The sequence below is a fragment of the Odocoileus virginianus genome, unplaced genomic scaffold (genome assembly GCF_023699985.2).
Source record: "Odocoileus virginianus isolate 20LAN1187 ecotype Illinois unplaced genomic scaffold, Ovbor_1.2 Unplaced_Contig_8, whole genome shotgun sequence".
NCBI lineage: Eukaryota > Metazoa > Chordata > Mammalia > Artiodactyla > Cervidae > Odocoileus > Odocoileus virginianus.
Window position 1 is genome coordinate 2,192,615 of NW_027224325.1, and position 21,412 is coordinate 2,214,026.

Genomic DNA, 21,412 nt, shown 5'->3' on the forward strand with positions numbered 1-21,412 from the left:
TACCTAAGCCCAGGAGTTAACAGTAGTTTAAAAAAGATTGAAGTCTCAAAGGAAATTCTAATACATACTTTAAAAGCCCAAAGCCTTAATAACTTCCTCTCATGACTTCTCGTGACTGCTGCTCTGTCTATACATTTAGCATCTTTAAAAGGACTAGATTAAACTAAAACAAAAGATGAACTGTTAATCTGTAAAAGGAAAACAGAAAGAATTAGAAACCAGAGCTGATTATACATGGGCCGCTAAATGTAGTATAGTGGTCATTTGGTGGTGGTGGTGTTAGTGACAGAAATGGCAAAAAAGGGATTCATTGATGAGATTAAGGAAGGCCTAAGCTGTTGCTTTTGTAAATTCTGCTCATGTATACTCTCCTAGGATAATTTTTGTCCTAAAGGTGCTGGGATTCTCCTGCCTCCAGCCTAGGCACTCTCAGTTTCTGAGCAGAACACATAAGATTTGAAGTCAGAAGCCCTCAGTGTGAGTTCTTGCTGAGCCACTCAGTATCCACAGGACTTTGGACAAATCACAGAGCCTCTCTGAACAGCACCTGCACAATGAGCATAACTCCTATCACAGGGTTGGTGAGACAATTATATATAAGCAAAAGCGTTTATACATAAGAAACCTTTTTATAAACATCACAGTTATTCTTGGGGAAGCCCCACCTTGAAAGTTGTCAAAAAAGAACAGCTGTGGATTAAACTCTTTTTATTCAGTCAGTTGAGCTTTTTGGTTTGGTCAAGTCTGCTTACTGGGGTTGATGGGGTTGAAGTAAAGTCATCCTATTTCTGCTTGTTCTAGCCAAAGAAAGAGAACTCCAATGCCAAGCTGATCCATCTGTAGACTAGTAGGCAGAATGAAAGTGAGCAAAGGCAAATTATAAGACAGAACAGTTCAGAGTTAGAGGACAAAAGGGAGAGTGCTTCCCTTGCTTTCTCAAATCCAGGATGACTAAAACATCTCAAGTAACAGGGATAACCACAGTGATGTTCAGAGATCATTTAAGCCATAAAAATGTGCTCAGTTGTGTCTGACTCTTTGTGATTTCATGGACTGTAGACCGATAGGCTCCTGTCCATGGGATTTCCCAGGCAAGAATACTGGAGTGGGTTGCTGTTTCCTTCTCCAGGGGATCTTCCTGACCCAGGGATTGAACCCAAGTCTCCTGCATTGGCAGGCAGATTCTTTACCACTATGCTATCTGGGAGACCCTAAGCCAAAAGTGAAAAGTGGGAAAACACACCTATAGACTCCCTCTCTTCTATCCCTTTGACCTTTGGGGGCAGGGACAGGAATATTACTGACACCTCACTGGCCTCTGCCTGAAACCAGCCAATCACTAGCTTCTGGGAAAGCTCAGTCTAGTGCAGCAACTGTGACATATTTACCCTAGTAAAGCCACAGTTTGCTCCCCTCTAGTGCCTTTCTCTTGTGGTAATCATCTCTGGAACCCAATGTTATTCTGTTTTCTAATCCAGTAAGAATTAAAAACAATGACAACAAAAGCTCATGAGCAGCAGGCTTAGTAATCATACCTCATGCAGTCATAGAAGACTGCCCTCTCATGCACAGCACAGAGGACACAAATTGCACTCTCTCAAGTGTGAAACAGCCATAGGAAGTTCTACAGTCTCAGGCACACTGCCTGGGTGGGAACTGTCCACTCTTGATCTCTTCTTTCCATGCCCTTTCTATATCCTTCCCCTGCCATCTCCCAGAGGGGTACCAGTCCCCAAACCAACAGCTGCTTGCATGTTGATAATTTTAAAATGTTCCTTGGTTACAGCTGAACACCCTGTTGTTGTTATAATTTTTGACGTGTTTGATTGAAATCTAGTTGCCTTTTTTTTATTGTTGGCGAGAAGGAGGATGATGAAAACCCGAATGTAGCCTAAGAAAAGCTTTGTGTATGTGCTATATCTGTGCATATTTGTGTGTAAATACCTTCATGATTGTGCGCAGGCTGATACGGCAAAGAGAGAAAAGGAAACATCTCTTTCTTGTTTTCCAACACTGCTTCAAAGACGCCCAACCCCCATAGTAGCAGGCAGTTCCCAAGTGGAGGGCGGAGGCAGAGGGCTCACCAAGGCCATCAATAACCAGGTGTGAGCTACAGGTCTCTGTGTAATGTGAAGCTCTCCCGTATTTCATTTCTGCACCCAGGGGGCAGCTCTGCAGGATTGCTTACGGAGAGCTCTGTGTCTGGCACCTCTCTCCACAAGGCCCAGGCGCCCAGGGTCCCACCGACCTGTCCAGGAATGTATTACATTGTTCACTAGTGCTGTAATTTGGCTGCAGGAGCTAGGCCTCCCAGGGATAAGAAACATACTCTCTCTGGCTTCCTCCCTTGGGCTTCTGCCCTATGACCACTGAGGGCATTTAAATAAAACCTCAGAAAGGCTGAGAAAAAAAAAAAAATTCCTTGTTATCTTTCTTATAATCGGGTCCTGAGTGGGTCTGAGAATTTGGCGAAGAACTTAGTGGTTGATGTGCTTACTAAGGGGAGGTGAGAGAACTGAGAAGAAACTACTCTCTGTAACAGGGAGGAAGAGAAATGAGGCCGTGAGTGGTCATGAATCAGACCTACAAGACTTGCAAGCAGATCCTCAGGGCCAGGATATGTTTGATTCTTTGAAATAATCTGAAGTTCCTGATTTCATTTTTCTAGCATCACTCTCAATAAGAGTATGGATTCATGCTATTATTCAAGCCCAGCAATAATACACGTTGGCTTTTATCTGCAAGACTATGTTAAGGCTGGCATTCTTACTTTTACATAAGAGAAAGTGGCTTCAGGCTGTGCAAGTGAGGTGTTAAGGCATGTGCCTTCTCTAAAAGATTCTAAGATCCTTAAAGGATAATGTCTTTTAAGTTAACTTTGTATCCAAATAGCATTTTCTACAATGCATTATGCCTAAATATTAAAAGCCAAAAGAAATGAAGACCAACAGGAAGGAGTGAAAGACAGGAGGCAGGCTAAGAGACTGCTGATCTGAGGGACAGGCCCCTATTAAACAGAAGAGAGATGGGCAGGGGGTGGCGGTGGGGGACGGGATTAAAGGCAGTGAGTAAGTACCAGCAGGACTAATTGAGGCTCGGACTGCATCAAATAAAGTTCTCATTTTGCTGCTTGTTCCAAATAAATTTGTTTGTATAGTGCAGAATGAATGCCAGTTGTATAAAGCCAGTCAGAATGCAGAGGCAAGCTAAGGAATAAGAGGAAAAATTAATTGCTTGGCCATCATTCTTTTCTGGAGCCACATTAGCCTCTGTAATAGGGCTTACATGGGCCTTTTTCCCTCACTATCCACCTCACTTTTCAGCCCCCTCACTGTCTGGACAGCTTGCTCTTCTCAACCATTTATAGGAAATTGCAAAACTTGGTCTTTAGGAACTAGAACTAGGAGCCCAGGGAAAAGCACATAGCAGTACGAGATGCCAGAGAGGTCCACTTCCTTCCACAGGGTAAGAGCAAAGAGAGAATAAGGTAACAGCACAGGCAGATTTAGCTCAGGTTGGTTTCCCATGGAAGGCCGAGGCTATCATTTATGTGGAAACCTGGATATTCTTACGAGAGCTGAAGCTGCCTGGGACCTGAGAGCTCTTCCCAGTGGCCCAGCAGACCAGATGGCACCCCTTTATAATTCATTCAGCTCTGTCCTTGAGTCCAGCCTGTCTGTGACCCTTACCTTTCCACTACCTTAAAGCTTTCTTCCTCTTAATCCCAGCTCAAGATGTCAGAAACTCTTCTTTTCCCCTCCCTCTTCCCCCTCCCTAATCCCACCATTGGCTCATCAGTTATCCAGTTGACTCCATTCTGCAAGGAAGACATTCCCCTGGCCTGACTCACTCAGTCCTATTTCTCCACAGGAATCCCCTCACCACAGACCACAAGGGCCCTGACTAGCTCATGTTTTGTGTTAATGGATGTGAAACCGGAGCAAACCCCCTCACCAAAAGAAAAACCACCCTCAACTCTCCCACACAGGTCTCAGCAGGTTACACAAATATTAGTCCTATCATCCAAATAAATCTGCCCCCACGGCCCAGAGCTATGGCTCCCCCATCCTCTTGCTGCCTGTGCAGAGAAAGCTGCTCCACAAACATGTGAGGACCCCAAGGGGTGCCAGAGAGGAATTAAGGGAAAGGGGTGTGCGCGCGCTGTATTCAGAATTCCCTGTGTAGTCTCCTTAATCTGCAGCCTGCTGTCAATACCTTACAGTCCTGAACTGAAGGTTCTGAGAAGTCAGGATGTGCTAGACCAATTAGGGGCTTTGGTAAGAGGGTCTATTGGCTGGATTTGGGGGAAGAATTAAAACTCAATATCTGAGATAAGTTTATATCCTCATTTTAGAGATAAGAAAATAGAGGCTCAGAGAATTTGGGACTCTTGCTCAAAATATCATAACTGGTACAGCTGAGATTTTAGCCTAGATATGTCATAAGTGCAAATTTCTACACCACTCTGCTCCTTTAAAATACCAACAGGCAAGAGACAACCACTGTCCAAGTCACATAAAAATAGGACATCATGATTTTGGGGACTCTCTGTCCTACCCTCCTCTGGCTTACTAAGCCTGCTATCTCTGGAGATGCCACTTCGGCAAGCTTAGTTAGGCAGCGGGTAGTAGCTTAGAAGGAACTGTGCTATTTAAGCCAAATGTGGATTGAAGGATAATAATCACCAAGACTTGGAGAGTCACTAAATAAAGATTTGTTGAATAAATGAGGAAAGGCTGCTTTCTCAGCTATATACCCCTTTGGCCCCAAGCCTCAGCTCCCCTTCCCTCTGTAACCACTGGATTCTGCTCCCAGCTTCAAACGCTAGGATCCTCTCCTAAAAATTGCCAAAGCCAGGGATCTTTACCTACCTAGTATACACTGATGCCTCATGTGGCCCTTGAGATCAGTTTTGTTACCCTCTCTCACCCTCCATGAGTCACATATCTTTTACTTAAGAGTTTCCCAAACCTGGATGACCACGAGAATAATGCATGGAAAGTTTTAAAAAAAGTAACAATCCCAAGAATAACCAAATTACTCCTTCTTAGGAGTGCTCTAGGGTGTTCTAATGACCTGTTAGGCTGACACTGCATGCCACTCAGTTTACACAGGCAGCAAGGGAGCAAAAGAGGCAGTGCTGGCTGATACAGGTTGAAAAGGAGAGATTGGAAGAGAATGTATGTTTGTATAGTTGTATAATTTTTTTTCTCCTACAAAACACAGCAGTTTACAAACATATGAGCATGAGAATGGAACCTTGTCCACTATGGCTAACTCATATCTAGCAATCCCAGGGTCTTGATAATGGAAGAATTTGCAGAGTTTCTTTTGGGGTACCAGGCAGTTAGCTCACACTGACCCAGGGAAGAGATACGTGGTTTCATCTCTGTCCCATCTACCCTTGGCCAGGTAGGAAAAGAAGTTCTCTCCAGGCACCCTTTCTCTTGCACACACAAGAAGTATCAGGAAGCCAATGCAAGGGAAGGGGAGAATGAGCCTTGACCATGTGCTTTAGTGCAACTCATATCACTCTGAAGACTCCTACCTCTTCCACTCTCCCTTCTAGCCTCCAGAGTGGGGAGTCAGGGAGCCGCTCAGTTTTTTTTTTTTTTTTTTTTTTATAATACATCCCCTGTCAACTCCTTCCCAGGGCTAAGAAACCAGCTAGGACACCAGGGTCCCTCTGGAGTGTTCTCCAAGTCCTTAAATAGAAGCTGTAGCAGCCCAGGGTGGAGGGTGGAGGAAGGTGTGCATGCAAAGATCTTGTGCTTTTGAATCAGGAGGTTTGAAGTGGAGGGATGAGTGAGGTATTTTTATGTTCAGGTCTGATCCAGCCACTCTGCCTTCTTGGGGGCCTTGCAAGTATGGACGTCCACAGTGTTTCTGCACTCCTTGCACCGCACAGCACAGCACCAGTGGAATTTGCACTCACACTGGGTGACGCGGGTAACTCGGGTTGTGTCATACCCTCGGCCGCAGCACATGATTTCACAACCATCTGTCCCTTTAGATGTCTTGCTACAGACTCGGCCTGCAGTGCCTAGGGAACCTGGGTTGGGGAAGAGAGAGTGAGAACCAAGTTACCTCTTACTTCAGCTGCTCTGGGTTCCCTTACCCACATCCTCATGAGGAAACCATAAAGAATCTCGTTTCCTGAAAATATACCCACTAGCCAAAATGACCATCTCATTGCCCTCTGCACCAGGCCTATTTCCTCCCACCATCAAGGCTCCCCAAAGACCACTGACTTTTCCTGCAGTGCATTCCCTACCAATACATATCTCCATATCCCCTGCAAAACTTAGCCTGAAAATGTAACTGTTAAAGCTGGGTGAAGGTTCTCTACTTGATGTGTGAAATTTTATATAATAAAAAGTTAAAATAAAAAACGTAACCTATAATTTATCTTTTCTAAGAAATCTTGGTACAACTTAGTTTATATTTCATTAAGTTGTACTATACGAGAAAGTAAAATTAAAAGCATAGGCCTGATGTCAAATTGTCTAGGATTAAAACCCGATTCTACACTTCTTAGCTATGAGGTCTAGCAAGTTAGTTAATAGCACCTAACTCAGTAGATGAAGTGTGTGTGTAAAAGTTGCTCAGTTGTGTCCGACTCTTTGTGACCCCATGGACTATACAGTCCATGGAATTCTCCAGGCCAGAATACTGGAGTGGGTAGCCTTTTCCTTCTCCAGGGGATCTTCCCAACCCAGGGATCAAACCCAGGTCTCCTGCATTACAGGCAGTTTCTTTACAGGCTGAGCCACAAGGAAAACCCAAGAATATCTGATCATCTGAGGGACAAACTGATAAGCATTCCTGGGAGGAGGCTTCTCCCTAAGGAACTCCTAAAGACTGTCCCTTGCCTTACCCCTTGTGGTACCCCTTATGGTAGGACTCTTGAAGGGTATGGATGGTGTTACTCCCCCTGCAGAGAATGCTCACAACCTCATTCTGACTGATTTTTGCCAGAGATCCTGCCAACAGATCACAAAATCCTAGAATTTTGGATAGGATGGATCCTAGAGAATATCTACTTTAGCCCTTTCCTGGAGATGGGAAAGTGACTAACCTGGGGGTTCAAAAAGGGTATAATAAATTAACTGGTTTCTATTAGTAGTCTCCACATTCCACTGAATATGGATAGAAAATACTAGTACTTCTATATTTTTTTAAATATTTAAAATATCTGCTTTGTATCTTTTATGATGTACATGTTAGTACAGTGAAACAGACATAATTCATAAGTAAATATACATGTATTGGAGGTACACACTCAAATTTTTGTAATCATAGGAGTATACAAACCAAAACACTAGGGACCACTGCTCTAGAGTATGGAGTGACTAGATCTACTTTATACGTTTTCTAAGTAACTCCAGGAGTTAGGTCCTAATGCTCTTGTACACCAGAAGCCTCTTCAATATTCTGGAGCTGAGCTGGCCTATGTAGTAGCCATTAGCCAATTGTGATCATTTAGATTTAAGTTAAAATTAGGGCTTCCCCAACCTAGATGTCCATCGGCAGACGAATGGATAAGAAAGCTGTAGTACATATACACAATGGAATAATACTCAGCAATTAAAAAGAATGCATTTGATTCAGTTCTAATGAGGTGGATGAAATTGGAGCCTATTATACAGAGCGAAGTAGTCAGAAAAACACCAATACAGTATATTAATGCATATCAATACAGTATATCAATGCATATATATGGAATTTAGAAAGATGGTAACGATGACCCTATATGCGAGATAGTGAAAGAGATGTATGTAAAGAACAGACTTTTGGACTCTGTGGGAGAAGGTGAGGGTGGGATGATTTGAAAGAATAGCATTGAAACATGTATATTATCATATGTGAAATAGATCGCCAGTCCAGGTTCAATGCATGAGACAGGGCGCTCAGGGCTGGTGCACTGGGATGACCCTGAGGGATGGGGATGGGGAGGGAGGTGGGAGAGAGGTTCAGGATGGGGAACACATGTACACCCATGGCTGATTCATGTCAATGTATGGCAAAACCCACTACAACATTGTAAAGTAATTAGCCTCCAATTAAAAAAAAAAACACTCATGGAACTAAAAAAAAAATTAGGGCTTCCCTGGTGACGCAGTCGGTAAAGAATCTGCAATTCAGTAGACCAGGGTTCGATCCCTGGGTCGAGAAGGTCCCCTGAAGAAGGAAATGGCAACCCACTCCAGTATTCTTATCTGGAAAATCCCATGGACAGAGGAGCCTAGCTGGCTAAGTTCATGGGGTCACAAAGAGTTGGGATATGATGTAGCGACTAAACCACAACTAAAAGTACATAAATTTTAATACTTAGTTCCTCAGTCACACTAGCTATATTTCAAGTGCTCAGTAATCACACATTACTAAATGGCTATTGTACTGAAGAGCACAGATGTCGAGCATTTCTATCACAAAAAGTTCAATAGGACTGTATTGCTTTAGAGGGAAATCCTGGATCCATACTCCCTTCTAGGATGACTTGTACCCTTTAGATTCCAGGCCCCACTCGGGTTTTATAAGATGTAATTTTATGCCTCTGAGAACACCCCACACACATATGAGTCACCTTTCCTCCTGACGCCGAAGATCCTTCTCTAAAGGTGCATTTTAGGATGATAGCATAGGCTTACACCTGGGTGATGTGTAACTATTTCTAGGCATTTAGAGAGTAACTCTCTGAATTATACCACATGGGAAGAAAACAAACTTGGTGATAGGAAATCACGACAGATGACACCACCCTTATGGCAGAAAGCAAAGAAGAACTAAAGAGCCTCTTGATGAATGTGAAAGAGGACAGTGAAAAAGTTGGCTTAAAACTCAACATTCAAAAAACTAAGATCATGGCATCCGGTCCCATCACTTCATGGCAAATAGATGGGAAACAATGGAAACAGTGACAGACTTTATTTTGGGGGGCTCCATAAATCACTGCAGATGGTGACTGCAGCCATGAAATTAAAAGATGCTTGCTCCTTGGAAGAAAAGCTATGACCAACCTAGACAGCATATTAAAAAGCAGAGACATTACTTTGCCAACAAAGGTCCATCTAGTCAAAGCTATGGTTTTTTCAGTAGTCATGTATGGATGTGAGAGTTGGACCATAAAGAAAGCTGAGTGCCAAAGAATTGATGCTTTTGAACTGTGGTGTTGGAGAAGACTCTTGAGAGTCCCTTGGACTGCAAGGAGATCCAACCAGTCCATCCTAAAGGAAATCAGTCCTGAATATTCATTGGAAGGACTGATGCTGAAGCTGAAACTCCAATACTTTGGCCACCTGATGCAAAGAACTGACTCCTTGGAAAAGACCCTGATGCTGGGAAAGATTGAAGGCGGGAGGAGAAGGGGACGACAGAGGATGAGATGGTTGGATGGCATCACCAACTCGATGGACATGAGTTTGAGCAAACTCCAGGAGTTGGTGAATGGACAGGGAAGCCTGGCATGCTGCAGTCCATGGGGTCGCAAAGAGTTGGACATGACTGAGTAACTGAACTGAACTGACAGGAAATCACTAGGAGAATCAGAAGTGCTTCCTTAACCTTTTTTCTCCTGAAAATGAAAGTGTTAGTCACTCAGTCATTTCTGATGCTTTGCAACCCCATGGGCTATAGCCTGCCAGGCTCCTGTGTCCAAGGGATTCTCCAGTCAAGAATACTGGAGTGGATAGCCATTCCCTTCTCCAGTGGATTTTCCCAACCCAGGGATCAAAGCTGGGTCTCCTACATTGCAGGCAGATTCGTTACAGTCTGAGTCAACAGGGAAGCCCCTAGCACCCTTCAGAGTACACAGGCTACTTTTCTCTGTGACTTGGGTAGAGCTCCACCCTGCTTCTCTGCCCAGTTTTGCTCCTAGCCAATTGCCTGTCCAGGAATGACAGTGATAGGTGAAACAAATAGTGTGGGAGACAGCCAAGGTTTCGGCTTCCCCTTACTGAAATCCTGACTGCTGATACTACAGAGATGAGCCCAAGAGCCGTAAGAATAACCAGGGAAGAGTGGCTCTGTTACACTGCAGGTTGTACTTAGTTTAATCCATCTGAGCCTGAAATACAAGCCATGATGGTGACTTCCATTTTTCTAGGGAAATACTACATCACCTCCCAGCATTCCCAAGAATTCCACCACAAATATATGGAACAGATTCAAAAATGACTTGCTGCTTTCTGCTGACGGTCAGCCATTGGTAGGGATCTCCTCTCCCCTTGCTTCCCCAGTTCCACTTTAGAATTTTCAGTGGCAGCACACTGGATAAGCTTTCTCAGGGTCACTCATGGTCTATTTCCAGCCTATCTTTCTACCTTTAATCTCCCCTACCCCAAACCTTACTCAGTCAGGTTAACCTGCGTTCTGCTTGTGGAACAGATCATGTGCTTTTCTACCTACCAGTCTACTCACGTGTAGAGAATATCTGCCTGTCCTGCTCTCTAGCTATCCAGATAATCTCCACACTTCAAGAAACAACTTAAATGCGACACTTTCAAATAAACTTTATTTGATCTCTTTTGCAGTTGCATTGTCTACCTGTTATCTCTCATTTCTTTAGCTAGATTGTAAAGAGCCAAAACTCAGTCTGCATCTTATGCCTCTGCATAGCCCATACATTAGCTTGGTACTGAAATGGGTGAATTATTCAAACATTCACCAAGCAGTAACTATTGTATCCCAGATGCTGGGAATATAAATGATAGATGACCTCAGGTCTCAGGGAGCTAAGTGTCCTCTCCTCTCTAGGCAGCTTTGGGCCTGGCAGACTGAGGCATAAATCAATAATCTTATTATAAGATTATTCTCACATCTGACTGACTCCTCCAATTTCCATCCCTAACTCCTGATGCTGAATGGACCATGATTAGCTAGAGGTGCCTGCACTAAGACCTGGGGCTCCATGTCCCTACCTGCTTTCCTTACTCACCTGCAGCCTTGTCCAAGACACAGTAGTCTGGGGAGTTGTCAAAGTAGACCAGGTCAGTCCGGGTAGCACGGCGATAGCCTTGGCGAGCCGCTGTGAAGTTTGCACCATCCTGGGTGGCCGTGACTTGCACAGCCCCGTCATAGCGCCGCCGCAGGTAATCACCTGTGCGGCGGAAATCGGACAGCGCCCGCCAGCAGGTGCGCAGAGTACAGGAGCCACTCACGCCATGGCACTTACACTCCAGCTTCAGAAACCGCCGCACAGCCTGGAAGGTGGGGACGCAGTGAGGGGAAGAGCAGTCAGGATACTTTGTGGTCATCCCTGGGACCAAAATGAGGGCCCTGAGCTCTGCTGGCCCTGGTTGGCTGGTGGAGCCATCGGTGGTTCTGTTCTCTCCCCAGTCAGGTCACACCCATTCTTCCTGACCAGATTCTTCCAGGAAACCTTCCTAGAGCAACAGTGCTTTTATTTTCATGAAAGCCCATTTGAACTTTCAAGCCCCAGGATTCTGTTCATAGCTATGGGACATCCTCTATTTTTCTTATGTTTCAGAGTTCAAGGTACCAAGCCTTCTGCTTTTGTGGCATGTCATTTTCCAGCACAGTGCTAGGCATATAGGTGGTGCTCAAAGGCCAGTGCACTGACTGGAATAAGCTCTAATCCTCCTCAGACTTGAGGAGATGATTCTTTTCTTTCTTTAGAAGTTATTTCCCTTCTTTTCTCCACCTTTCCTTAATTCCCACCTATGTAAAGACTCTTTATGCTCCAGGTTGAACCTTGGCATTCCCAAAGGTCCCTTGCATTTACTGCTCCTCTTCCAAGGGTTGGGGCTTTTGGAGGTAATCTAGAAGCCTTCAGCCCTTCTACCTTCACATTCACTCCATGATCATAGATACTGGCCATCCCCAGCAAATACGAATGTACATGCAGAGACATGAGTACTGACCGTGCGACCACAGCGATTGTTATGTAAGTTCATGAGAGCCCGGGCATCCTTAAGCCTCTTCTCCTTGGCATCCACGAAGGCTTTGGCAAAGCGAACACCATAGTGGATGTTGTCACTGCAGCCACCCCAGTCAAAGTCCCCACGCTGGTCATGGTGTCGGCCACGGGTATAGGGGTCACAGCTGCACACACTCAGCTCACCCTGGCTACAGGCACGAGTGATAGCATGGACCACGCCTGCTGATGAGATGGCATATACAAATGCTGCCTCCCGGCTACCTAGAGAGAGAAAAGGAGAAGTGTATTTCAGGAAAGAGGCCGACGTCTGTCCCCTTCTTCAGCCCACACACCCTCCAACTCTAAAACCTCTTTTCCTTTTCTTTACCAGGGAAACCCCTATACTTCCTTTATTCAGAGTACCCTTCCCTTCTGAGAACATTCCCCAGAGTGTCTGACCTCTTCTCCTCAGCCCTCACAACTCTCTATCTGCTTCTTTGTACATGTGACCTCTTGGGCTGACCTGTACTCCTGCATCCTTCCAAACTCCCTGGGTCCAGCCATTGAAAACTTTCACAGTGAATCATTCCCTCCCACTGAGTGCCAACCCCTGCTTAGTAAAGTCAGCCTCAGTCCACATTCCAGGCCTTTTCAGGCCCACTCTGCTGGACAGTTCCCCTACAATGGAGCCCCCAGCCCAGGGGTCATCCTATTTGAAGAGATAGGCTACTTTCTCCAGCCAGCTTTCTTCCTTCCCTCCTCTTGGGGATTGATGAATCATCACTCTTGTCCCTCTGACACGTCCAGAGTCTCATCTCATTCCCTTTCTCCTAGTTTACTGTTTAGCTCTGCTTAGCTCTTTTGCTGAGCCAAGTCCAAGCCGCTGACTTCCCAAATATTTACATATCACCTTTCTGTTTATCTCTTGCTCCCATTACTATAATGTTGGGAGTGTTGGGCTGAGGGCAGTGATGGTGTTGGTAAGAACAGAGCAGCCATTTCTAGTCCTCAGTCTTACAGTTCATGGGTGGAGGTCTGAAGGCTGGGGGTTTGGGGAGGGAAGGAAAAGGGAGGATGAAGGACGGAGGTACCAGGGAATGCTATTGCTCTGACCCGTCATCCCAGAACCCTGGGATTTAGAAGGGCCACTGACTTCATATCTAAGGTACTGAGGGTCTGTTTCCAACTGTATCCTGGACTCTGCCCACAGTTTTTACTCTTAATTATGAGGTAGAATGTAGGAAAGAGGCATTCCACCCACTACCCACTCACCACCCCAACCAATCACAGGAAGAGAGGGAACGGGAAGAAGCCCCTACTTCTGAGCATGACGCGGCCAAAGACAGTGTGGTCCCGGTCCAGGGTAGTACAGTTCCAGCGATGGTGGCGGAACTGGTGCTGACACTCTCGGATCCATTCTCGGGCACCCTCGCCCACGGAGCGCATGATGTCTGGGTAACGCTGGCACAACTGCCGCTGCCGGCTCACCAGCCCAGGGATATTGTCACAGATCACACGGGCCCCTAGTGCCCCGATGTACCTGCAAGGTGGAGATGGCCCTGTCAGAGCATCCGGCTTTATTCTGCAATCCGGGGGCCGGAGGTGGGGGAGTAACGAGGGGAAAGGTTTGGCATTCAGACCTTTAGAGGTTCCTTCCCCCTCCTCTAACCCATATTCCCCAAGGCCTCAGGGAAGAACCAATCCCCACAAGCCTTCAAGCAATAATCTGTTGCAGAGAGAGTAATTGAGTGGTCTCCCACCATCACCAGTTCCCCAGCCAAAAACCAAAGGGACACACACTCCCAAAACACAGGCCAGGCATGTGTCACGTACACAGAAGCTATGGGCATGTCACACAAACCCCATTGCCTGTTTATCTAATCAACATTAAGAGCCTCATAGAGAAAGAACAGAATTAGCGTCTGAGACAGCATTGTTACACCCACATGTCAGAGGCATGTCCTACATAGCTGGCTCATAAAGCATGGTTTGGGGGAAGAAGAATGGAGGTGGGGGGGGGGGTCAATGGGAAGACAGATAAGTGGGCAGTTCTGAGTGATGTTTATAGCTCCAGTCAGACCCATATAGCTAAAAGTCCTCATTCCCAATGGTGAGGTCTGGGAAGGAAGACCCCCATCCCACTCTCTTCCCCATACCCTTTACTTCTATGTCCCATGACCTTTCTTAACTAATGAGTCTTTCAAAATCATCCTTCCCATTTTATAGGGCATAAGGTCCTGGATGAATTTGCATGGGCAGAGGGCTATTTGCAGTGGGAAACCAAAGGCCAAGATTAAGCAACAGAGTGACACTCCCCATATTCCAGTCCCCAGTCTGCCTCAGTGAACAATTATAAGAAGATCAATTAGATCAGGAGAGCTACTAAAAGATATGTAGGTTGCTAGAGTTGTTCTTAATTTTCTCCAGGAAGTGTCTTTTCTTCATTCAAACACAGTTAGCCCTAGACTCCACCACAAGCCTCAGGAAGAACTTTTCAGAGAGAAGACAGGAGTTCATCATCACCTTTTCTCCCCACAAGGCCATTAAATGAGATCTGACCCATACACTCATTCCCCACTCCCTTTCTCTGTTTTCAGCGCCCAGCACCGCCCTTGATTTGCTGGGAATTCTTTATTCTCCTGTCCTAACACATCAAGGGGTGCCTTCATGCTCCTTTTCTGCACAGGTGGGGGCCCTGGAGGGTTGTTGCTGCTACAGACAGAAAAGATTTGATTTGAGCCGTGAATGAGCCTGTGGTTTGGGAAAGGCCCCAGAATGGGCCTAGAAGTGGGTGAGGAGAAGGGACGGCAGCCAGAGGGGAGAGGGAAAAGCTGGACTGCCCTGGGCTCTGTCCTCTGCAACACTTCCCCCTCCCCCTGCACTCGCAAACCCAGCCCTCACCCACAGACTGGATCACCACTGGTGACACCAACTCAAACAAACACTAGGAGGGCTGATGCTTGCCTCTTCTGGAACTCAGCAGAGCTGACGGGGCCCATCTGTCCCGGGGAGGGGTGAGAGGGCTGGTCCACCACTAGCAAATCCCATGGAATCAGCGTCCCCAGCGCTGTCCATCAGGGCAACAGCTTCCAGGAACAAACAAAATAAACACCCTGGTCTGGGCCAGGCCGGAAAGGGCTGCCTGACGCACAGCCGGGAGTTACACCCACTGCCGCGGTGCTTTGTTTGGAGAATCAAGACCGTTGGAGTTGGAGCCTGTCCCTGTCTCACCACCATTCTGCTTTCCCAGTTCAGCCCTGAGTACTGCTCTAGGCAATGGGTGTTTGTTTTTTTAACTGGGGCTTGGGAAGAGGGGGGGTTGGACGGGAATGGGAGACCAGTAATCCAGCCCTCATGAGACAGTCTGGAGTAGGGCAGGCCAAACTCTGGTAAAAAGTCCTTCCTGTGGTCTAACTTAACTCCACTCTGCTGCAGCCCACATCGGTTCTTCCTTGTTACATCCTCGCTGAGCGTGGGAACATCTGCTCAGTATCTCCTATGGGAAGATAATTTCCTTTACTACCACTCTTACCCCACCAAGTAGCTGCTTTGAGAGTCTGCAGACCAGGGCTTCCAATGGTCAACACCTGTAGTCAGTGTGGGGGCCTCCAACAAAGCAGCCTGAGGCTCACCCACCCCTATCTTCCTCTAAATTCAGCGCGTGCCTACAAGATGCCAACCATGTGCCAAGCACTGAGCTCAGCTGTTAGGGGCACAAAGATATTTAAGGCATCTCCCAGCTGATGGGCCAGCAGAAATGCCCCTGACTCTCTAGCTCCGTTCCCCTTCCACAAGTTTTTACTTTCTTCTCAGCTTCCTGCTCCAGAATGCTCTCTTTGCCTGCCTTTGACCAGCTCCTATCCCTTCTTTTGACAAAGTGACTCATACCCTACTCTAGCTCCTTGCTACTCAGAGTGTGGTCCCCAGAACAGCAGCATCAGCATCTCCTGGGAACCTGTTAGAAATGCAGTGCCTCAGGCCCCATTCCAGGCCTACTGAACTGACATTTTACTAACATCCCCAGGTGATTAGGACACGCTGCTCTTTGAAGGCAGGGATGTGTTTTGTTCACTTCAGTATCTCTAGTACCTTGAACAATGTCTGGCACAAAGCAGGTACTCAATAACTTTTCGTTGAATAAAATAAAACCTGACTGCTCTGATTTATTCCCCAACTCCATACATAAGCATCATTTCAATTACAGCTTTACTCCTTGTTGACACTGGAGATGTTTTAAGTTTGTATCTTTTTAATGAGGCCAGAGATCCTCTTTTTGTTTACTGCCTTTCTTTTACAGTCCTTAGCGTATGTACATGGTTTAACCCAACCCATATTGGACTTTGAAGACAAGGATACAACTATTATCCTCCATGAATATCTTAAGACAGTACTTGACAGTTCACAAAACATTTTTCTCCACAAAAATCCTATGAGAGAGCTCCATTTTACAGGTGAAGAAACTAAGGTCAGGGAGATGAACAATACTCAGCGCTGTTCATCAGGGCTAGTCAAAGGAGAACTGGGGTGAACCAAGGACATCTGACTCCAAAGTCCAAGTTTATTTTCAATTCCAAGCATAAGAGAAGCACACGATGCTTAACCAGGCGTAGACCAATCAGGGTCCAAAATTGGTGTGAACTTGAATTTCTTACTATGCCCCTCCTATCCTTCAGTTTCTTCGTGTGTGAAATGGGGATAATATCTGTCTTGCTGGGTTATTTTAGGAATTGAAGAAGATTGTGCTTATAGGCGTTTGGCCATACTATCAAGAACTTAGGAAGGGCTCATTAAATAGCAGTTGTTGATAACTAATGTTAATGTTAGGGAATTCCCCAGGGGTGGGGAGGGTGCAGGTTGGGGAACTGAGATCCCAAAAGCTTGGTGGCAAGGCCAAAAAAAAAAAAAAAACCAATAATATTAATGTCACGATACCATTTTGTTCCTCTTTCTGTGAACCACAGTCCTGAATGTAGTCCTACTCTTGTGATTCCCGACATCCAAGCCCCTTTAGAATACAGAATAGTACAGGGAGGCACATGCCAGGAGACCCCCATTTCTCGTTCTGTTTTTCTTGGTTAGAAGAGATCATCCTCCACTTAAGTTTCCTCCTCCACTTAAAGATCAGAAGAGGAAGGGAGGTTGGAGAATAAGGGGAAGGGCTGTAAGGAAGATCAGATTGTTAACGGGTGATAGTGATGACATTCTGCTCCTGAGTGGAACATGGATACACACAGAGTCAACAGGCATCTATCTCTTCAGGGGGTTGTACAGAATATCAATCTAGCTAATTTTTTTTTTCCTAAGGGAAAGAGAGAATCACCTTGGGGGCCTGACCTGCCTTTGGAAAGCAGCTTTCTACTTTATCCCAGAAGTGATGACCACTGAGGCAGGCATCTGGGGCCTGCAGCTATGACCCCTATGAGGCAAGCAGAATGAAATGACCTTGCACTCACTGCCCATCCTGGCCCTGTTGCTGCCTTCCTCCATTTCACAGGGACTGCTGAATCCCTCCGTATCACCCACTCATCTGCTTCCCTCCCTCCCTAGCTAGCTCTTTCACCCAGGAGTTTTTCCAAAATCTTTAATATGAACCACATGGGGGGAGAGTAATAGAGGGAGAAGGGAAAAGAGAGGATAGCCAGTGGGACAAAATGGGGACTCTGAAGAGCCCCAGTTAGGTGTTTAGGAACTGCTTAAACAGGATGCTGAAATTACCAGAGTGACACTCTCTCACCTAAACAGCAAGTGGACCAAGGCTGCCTCCCAAATTGGTAGGAAGCAATCAAGAGTCCCTAAAAGCAAACTGTTATCCGGGATAGATAAAGATGCACAGTGATCACTTCATTGTCTGACTACAAGGCCACTGAAGGCACAAGTCTCCAGCCAAAACCGAGCCCATGAAAGTAAAGGGTGGCTTTGATCTCACACAGAACTTTGAAGGGCTTTTCTCCTCATCCCCTTCTTCCTTTTCCCTTTCTAAAAGAATGTTTCAAGCCAGATGTAAGATATGGGCCTCCCTGCTCCCCCATCCAGAACCCCCCTCCTTGCCTTCCCCAACACTGTAGAGATAAAAAAGATCCCAAGGAGAGATTTTTCTGAAACAGGAAAACAGGGAGAGGGGGGCAGGGCGGGGGAAGATGGAGATGGAGAAAGACGCATCTTGAAATGATAGGAATCTGCGGCCCAAGCTCGCTAGCCCTTCAGCCAGCTACCCCTCACCCTTCTTCAGCCAAGATTCCAAATCCAGAGAGAAGCCACAGGGTGCAAGGGGGAAAGAGACCACACTCTGTGGAGGAGGTGGAGGTCTGGGGGGAGGGGCGGAGTAAAGAAAGGAAGGTGGGCACTGCATGGGTAGAAAGGGGTAGCAGCCCAGTCCAAGAGGCCAGTTTAACTGGGGGGTGAAGTGGAAAGACAAGACTACTGAGTCATTTCTCAGTCCCACTCTCCCCCTGCTCAGCCCCTAGGAGGTGGGGGAGCAGAGAGAGCAGCTCGGTTCTGGGAGAAAAAGATGGGTGCCATCTAGACTGGGGGCGGTGGGGGTGGGGGGCAGGGGTGAAGAGAAAAAAAAAGATACCCAGTGGATTTGTAATTCCTTCTGCCTCATTTGCCCTCATGTGAAATGCCTGGCGTCTAAGGCCTGCAAGAAATCTGAGAAGAGGATCTCTTAACGCTTTGAGACTCTAGAAGCCTCTAGTTCTTAGAGGGGAAAAGATGGGAGATGGGCCCATCTAGAGAAGAAAAAGGAAGCAGAGAGGGAGATAAAGGTTCGATGTGATATCCTCAAAACAGAGGCTGAAGACAAAATGTCTAAAGTATGCAAACCCAAGTAATCTGTTTGTTTCAGTTGTGAGAGTTAATGGGGTAGTTTTTGCCTTAATTCCATTTCTAAACCTTGCACTGGGTACCGCTGCCTCACCCGAGCCTTACTGCGTGGTGGGGTGAGGGTCGACCAACGACCAACGAGAGGCTCGTCCGAGCTTGCCAGCTGCCTCTTTCTCTACCTCCCGAGGGCAGGCGGGGGACAACCTCAGGGGATCAGAGAGTTCTCTTGGACGGCCACCGCGGCCCCAGATGGGCGACTGGTCCCTTGAATCCATCCTGAGAGAAACTCGTAAGGTAGCTTTTGCCCTACGAGAACCGAGCTGAAATAGAGGAGGTCTGAGAAGCCTCGATTACCCCGCGTCCCTGCTCCAAACACCTAGCGCCCTCATCGCCGGACGGGGAAGGAGCGGCGCCGCCTTACCCACTCCCCATGCCCCTGCGCCCCTTGGCGACTTCAGTGACAGTCGAGCCCGGATCGTCTCTAATTCCCGTTACAGTGACAACCTGGTCTCCTGAGCAGCGGGGGGCCGGGAGCTGTATCTTCCCTTTGCGCGCGTCTGGCCTCTCTAACCCGGTACCTCACCCTCCCGAGCCCGAGGGCCACACTCACCACCAGGACGTGTCTACGCGGGCCGGCAGCGTCAGCAGCAGTAGCAGCAACAGAAGGCAGGCAAGACTTAGGGGGGCCGAAGCCCGAGAGCCGTCGGGGGCCGTGGATCTGGGAGCGGACTCGGGGACAGGGGCGCGGACGCGTCGAAGGGGTAGCTGCGCGGCTTCCTCCGCACCACCCGGCCTCAGCATAGCTCCCCGAAGACTCCCGCCACGCGGCCCGGAGGGGCGTGGACGGGGCACCGGCTGAGGGTACTCAGGCTGCTCCTACTTCACCCCCCTGGGGGGCCATAAGTCTCGCCGCCGGCCGGGGACCTAAGGGCACCTAGAGTCCAGAAGCCGGGGCGCCAGGTCCCGGAGAGGGGCGCAGGGAACGGTGTCTGGAAGCCGATGACACCGCGCCGAGCTCGGGATCTGGGGCGAGCTGCCCGGGCAGGGATGCGGTGTCAAGGGGTCGGCGGCGCGGAGTGGGGCTGCGGACAGAGTGTGCGGACAGCCCCTCCGGCCGCGGGCTCTCATTGGACGGCGCGGGGCGGGGCCGAAGCCCCGGACACGCGCGGCCCTCAGGGCGGCTCCGCCCGCGCCAGCTCCCGGCGCTCGGCGGCGCCCTAGGTGTGGCGGCCGCCTCCGCCCCTCGGCGCCCCTAACACCGCGCCGCGCCCCCACCTGCTCGGGACTCGACTGGGCGCAGTGGCGCCCTTCTGCGCCCCGAGCACCCAGCCCCTGCCCACGCCGCGCCACCGGGTCCTAGCGCCCTGCATTCGGCAACCCCAGCCTCCGTGGGTGATGGCCAGGGGGCCCGGGGGAGGGGAGCTGCAGACACTTTCCCCTACAGTCATCTAACCTACAGTGACCCTGGAGTGAGCCACAGAGGACTTCTGGTCCTCGGTTCCTCGGTTCTTGCGCTTCTGTGAAATGGGTAGAATCTCTGCCGCGGGGAGTTGAGGGAGAATCTTGATTCCCTTTTCCAACGCCGCCAACGCGGGCGCCACCGGCAGCCGACCTTAGGTAGGGGCTTCTTTCATCGACCACCCACTGCCCCCGTACGCACACACACACACGACCTCAGGTAGGGGCTTCTTTCGTCTACTACCCGCTGCCCCTGGTACACACACACAGCGTTTAGACGCGGGTTCCCCCCCCCAAACCCCCACACCCCGTTTAGACCCAGATCCCGCCTGCCGGCCGGCGATAACCAAAGCCAAGAAGCACACGAGCGGGCCGGACGCGAACCCCTAGCCCTGTGCTGCCCGGGTTCAGCGCAGCTCAGTCTCCCCCAGCTCTCCCGAAACTTCGGTCCCCCACCCCTTCGGGCGGGGCTGCGAGTACGAGAGAATCAGAAACAGCTGGGCGGCTTTCCCGAACCAGAGGCCAGGGTGGGGGTCCTGCTGAGAGAGTGGGAGCCCCGGAGCCATTTCTCTCCTTCGCCTTTCCACCCTTCCTCCTCCCCACTGCTCCCCTCCTCCCTCCCCCCACCGCCCCCCGCCCCCACCGCCAGCCCCCCAGCAGCCTGGAGGCGTGGTAAATTGTGAAGGGGTTGGGGGGCTGGCAGCTGTAGAAACTGACCCCCTTCTTCCCTCCGCACTTCTTAGGTTGGCAGGTAGAGCTTCTGGAGACAGGGTGGCCCTTACTGAGACCTAAAAATTCTTTTTGAAAAACCCTGGATCTTCCCGACTTCCAGAGTACACCTGGGGTCTGGCCCCAGCGGCTTCTCCAGCCTCAGTTTCTCCTGCCTAGCCCCTCTTTCCCAGGTGTCTTTCATGCCTCTCCCCGTGATTTATCTAAACTATAAAGCCCTGGTGTAAACAACGCGCTGGAAACTGCCCAGCCCCTTCAACCCCAAACTCATTGTCAGTTCTTGGTTGGGGGGGAAGGGGGGTCGGCGTTAGAGACTCCGGAGTGTGAGTCGACAGGGCGCAGCTGGCTGCAGAGAGGCTGCAGGCGTCCCAGAGGCAGACAGGAGGGAGAAGGGCTCAGGGAGACCTTTATCCCCTCTCCACATCTCTCACCCCTTCACCTCACTTTCTGTGGCAGGGGGCGGAGTGGGTTCATTAATTCAACAAATATTTATTCCCTACCATGTGCCAGACTGTGCTAGGCACA

General features: G+C 48.5%; 2 protein-coding genes across 11 annotated transcripts in view; one reads left to right on the forward strand and one right to left on the reverse strand.

Annotated features, from left to right (window-relative positions):
- Nucleotides 1-21,412, forward strand: part of ST7L (suppression of tumorigenicity 7 like) — a 141,236-nt gene that overhangs the window by 83,641 nt on the left and 36,183 nt on the right. For 8 of the 10 annotated variants that reach the window (XM_070463900.1, XM_070463897.1, XM_070463901.1 and 5 more), the window contains one exon: nucleotides 17,183-17,278. The exons of 1 other annotated variant lie outside the window; for it this stretch is intronic. In XM_070463900.1, the coding sequence (XP_070320001.1) occupies nucleotides 17,183-17,263 (81 nt within the window). In that variant the 3' untranslated portion in view covers nucleotides 17,264-17,278. Of the gene's footprint in view, nucleotides 1-5,826; nucleotides 6,182-17,182; nucleotides 17,279-21,412 lie in introns of those variants that run through there. One more of the 10 variants, XM_020871515.2, reaches the window with a different exon arrangement.
- On the reverse strand, nucleotides 692-19,924 carry WNT2B (Wnt family member 2B). Its single transcript, XM_020871523.2, has 5 exons — nucleotides 19,311-19,924; nucleotides 13,198-13,418; nucleotides 11,883-12,160; nucleotides 10,937-11,201; nucleotides 692-6,052 (listed from the first exon to the last, which is right to left on the reverse strand). Exons 1-5 carry the CDS (start codon nucleotides 19,499-19,501, stop codon nucleotides 5,823-5,825), a joined length of 1,185 nt encoding a protein of 394 aa, XP_020727182.1. The 5' UTR covers nucleotides 19,502-19,924; the 3' UTR covers nucleotides 692-5,822.